Source organism: Gossypium arboreum, chromosome 5, assembly GCF_025698485.1.
Source record: "Gossypium arboreum isolate Shixiya-1 chromosome 5, ASM2569848v2, whole genome shotgun sequence".
In the NCBI taxonomy this organism is placed as follows: domain Eukaryota; kingdom Viridiplantae; phylum Streptophyta; class Magnoliopsida; order Malvales; family Malvaceae; genus Gossypium; species Gossypium arboreum.
The window spans coordinates 24,585,080-24,588,875 of NC_069074.1; the positions used below are offsets into that span (position 1 = coordinate 24,585,080).

General features: G+C 34.9%; 1 protein-coding gene across 1 annotated transcript; it reads right to left on the minus strand.

The window, feature by feature from the left end:
* Positions 1-743: 743 nt before the first annotated feature.
* On the minus strand, positions 744-2,019 carry LOC108452270 (probable BOI-related E3 ubiquitin-protein ligase 2). The gene is made up of 2 exons (XM_017750042.2): positions 1,572-2,019; positions 744-1,426 (listed from the first exon to the last, which is right to left on the minus strand). Exons 1-2 carry the CDS (start codon positions 1,854-1,856, stop codon positions 920-922), a joined length of 792 nt encoding a protein of 263 aa, XP_017605531.1. The 5' UTR covers positions 1,857-2,019; the 3' UTR covers positions 744-919.
* Between the last annotated feature and the right edge of the window lie 1,777 nt (positions 2,020-3,796).

Consider the following 3,796-nt stretch of genomic DNA (forward strand, 5'->3'; position numbering starts at 1 on the left):
TTCAACGACCTCTGTAACAAAGAATTGAATATTTAACACTAATTAATTATTTTTTTAATTTTATAATTTGAAAGTTTTTCAATTTGTTTAGAATATTTATCATCCATGTCACAATCGACGAAGAAAGCCAAAGTTTAACAAGCAACCCTTATTGTACAAAATTTATCCATGTTAAATGCTTTACCATTAAAATTAAAAACCTAAAACTTTGGGACGTGTACAGCAGGGAAACCAGAAAGTGATTTGCATATTTTCACTCAATTTGAAGAAAGAGTAAAGTACTGATGGAATATATTTTCATAATCATCAATTTTCTTTTTTAAAAAAATCTAAATGATATCTAATCAAGTATAAATTTTAGAAGAAATAAAAAATGATGAACATTTTTCAACTTTCTCTAATATTTACTTTCGCCTGATATTAATAGGGATTAATGAAGCATTTGGAAGCCTGTGTTAGAACAATTCTGGAAGGAAAGGCCTCTGTTCAGGCTTGGAGGCTAGTCAATTTCTAGATTTTCTTTTACAGCTTAGAAGTGTCATTTCAATTGATAATTCATTGGAAAAAGAACAAAAAGTTTGGCTTTCCAATCCATATGTCTGCCAGTTAAACGAAAACTGTACATATTTTAGAACAGTGTGTATGTATATATATATATATATATATATATATATAAGATGCAATCTAAATCAGGAAAATGTTGATTAACCCGAAAAAGCTAACAGATGAAAAAAGATTCCCAGTTTTTCAATACTGTCATCGTTTGGAAGAGTCTCATAACACAGGCTTGGATAGCAAAATAAAAGAAGAAGGAAAAATGAAACTCTAGGCTGACAGTACATGTATCAACAAGTGTGTTTCAATTTCCCCCATAAGAGCATTCCTTTGTGACAGTACTTCGCTTTGTGACTTGTCTCGTTTAGACCCAAAAAACCTTGATGCTTGCTTCCTTTATAGAGTTACAGACAGGACAAGCTTCGAGGAAAGTTTCACAAGACTTGCACGAGCAAAGGTGTCTACATGGTAGAAACACGACGCACGAGCTCCTAGCATTGCAGTGTTTGCAAGCCATCTTATTATTATTATTGCTCTTTTGTTTCATTTCTCCTTCTTGTTGATCTCTGAAAAGTGATTCTGCATCCTCTGGTGCATTGCTGACCCAGACTAGGCTCTCCCTCGCTTGTTCCAGTTTGTTGTTGAGATCCATGATCATTGCTTCCTTTGCTTTAGCAAGGTTTTGCCATGAATGACTCTCCGTTTCCGCTTTTCTTAGTGAGGCTTCGAGCTCCATTGTTTTCTTTGCTGCTCGAGCCAAGTCTTCTTCCTTTTGCCTTATCAAATGCATGGCCTTTGATTCTATACATTTTAGCAGGATGGCCGATTGTCGTTTTCTTTGCTCACGTAAAGCAGATCTTAGCCTCTCATTCTGGGTTTTCTCCGTCCGTGATAGAATATTAAAAGAAATGGCAAATTTTCAGTTACAAAAAAAAAAAAAAAAAACAAGAACCTTGATCAAATAGCCGATAATAAAAAAAATATACGAAAATAATAAAGTTATGATGAATTCTTGCCTGCAATCGAAGAACGCAATCAAGCTCCTGTCTTTGCATCTCCAGTTGAGCATCCAACGATTGTGAAAGAGCCACAGAGACGAAAGCATTAGATGCGGAAGAGGAAGAAGAAGAAGAAGCAACAGCCAAATTGTGAGCGTTTTGTTGCAGATGAAAAGGAAGCGTATATCGAGAAGGGTCTTGAAGAGTGAAATACGAGGAAGGAATTAGAGCAGGTGCAGGGTTTACCATCCAATCCTGAACACCGCACATATTTTCAGCATACAAAGGTGCTTGAACAGCCATGGTAAAGCAACAACCCTTTGGCCCTGGTGAATTCACATAAATAGAGGAGTATATTAATAAGAAAAGCAGAAAGGGTAGGTTCAAAGGTTGAAGGCTGAGGCTCCTATATCAGGAGAGATGCATGACCTTCTCTCTCTATCTTTCTTAATTGGCATATAAGCTTTTTGGGCTTTGTTTGTTGCTTAGGTTTTTATGGTTAAACTGAAATAGACCATCATCATCATCATGAAAGAACGAAAGCAAAGAAAGAAACCCGTGGATGGTTATAAGTCGAGTGAGGAAACCGACAAAATCTTTAACATTTTCACTTTTAAAACAGATATATTCATTAATGAATAGGAGATTTTATGGGACATTATTTGTTTGTAAATGACGTATCTAAATAAGGGAAAATAAAGGATACGAGCAGAGAAATGCAAACGACGCCGTACACATGCAGCTTTCTCACATTCACTCATTTGGGACCTTAAAATTGAGTGAGACGTTTTGGAAGGGAGGGAAATCAGAGATTGGGGATATTGTATCTATGTGGTCGGTTCCAAACGATAAAGATATACGGGTTTTGGGTTATAATTTTATAATTTTAAGATTCTAATTTTAATTTAATAAATGCGGGTTATAGTTTATTATTTTCACGTAAATTAAATAGTTTTTATATGTTAAATTAAATAACAAATTAATTTTTATGTTAAGAATTTTATATATTAATAAGAGTTATACGTTATATTATTTAATTATTCTCTTAATTAAGTTAGTTTTTAACAATATAAAAAATAAATTAATTTATTATTATTTTCTATCTTACAGAAATTAATATAATTTAAAACTAAAATTTTAAATTTTAAAAATAAAAATTAAGATTACAAGTTATCCATAATACAAAAGAGATTTTTAGAAAAATAAAATAAAGGTTAATTTTGACCCTTTTGATATGCAATTCATTTCAAATCGCCCTTGGTGCCAAGTGGCCATGTTAAAGCCCCGGGATTAACGGGTATGTGTCCCTGTTTGATATTATAGGCGGAAAACGTCACCTCATGGAGCTGCCACTCTGCTCCGGGCATCAAGATCCATGAAGAGTTTGGTTGCAAGGCAAGGCGTAAACTTGACTTGGTTTTTCAATTCTAATGATAACGCCTATATTAATATGGGGCATCCCGCAGTTTCCATTTCCAACTACAATCGAGTGAGAGAGGTGATAACAGTTGGGGCCAGCCCTCTCCTGCCGTATCCGGTCATCCACATAATGGAACCCACGATCGCACTGCCGTGATAACCCATCTTCAGTCGACTTTTCTTGATATGATTGATGGTAGCCCAAATTTATAAAAAAAAAAAAAAATAAAGTAGCTCAATTGACGATGACAGACAACGTTTTAACAGCGAGAAAGCACGAGTGTTTTCAGTTTTTACCTTCCTTCGCTATGACGCTCTAGTATCTTTTAGGTAGCCCAAAAAGGCTGATAAGGTTCATAAGTGCAATAGATAGTTAAATGAGATTGTAGCTTTAAAGGAGGGCAGCTGCAGCAGAAGCCAGAGGGACGATAACAAAACCCTCTTTTTTAGAAAAAAAAAATAGAGGTGGAGTACGGATCCATTAATAGTGCACGGCGGTATTTTGGCAATGGTATTATCGAAGTAGTCTAAATACATATAAAGTTTGCTTTGCTCTCTGTCCCTGACCAAAAGTTTCAGGCTAATGAAGAAAGCTAAGCTAGTTCAGCAGTTAACTGAAATTCGTCTTTAATGTGGAAGTTTGCTACTAACGTAATTATCATCCTTCTTCTCCATACAATGGCAATGTTAAATTGTAACACCTCAAACTCGGCCCAGACGTTATGGTTGGATCCGACATGACACATCGAAGCGTTCAAAACATTTTATATTGTTGATCCAGAAAAACTTACTTAGTGTTTTAAAAGATAATTTCATTATAGGTT

What these genes read in the sequence shown, in the direction of transcription:
- LOC108452270 (XM_017750042.2), bottom strand. Translation starts at nt 1,856, where the DNA reads ATGGCTGTTCAAGCACCTTTGTATGCTGAAAATATGTGCGGTGTTCAG. An exon ending in ATTGCGTTCTTCGATTGCAG is followed by an intron (nt 1,427 to 1,571) that starts GCAAGAATTCAT and finishes GAGAAAACCCAG; the next exon opens with AATGAGAGGCTAAGATCTGC.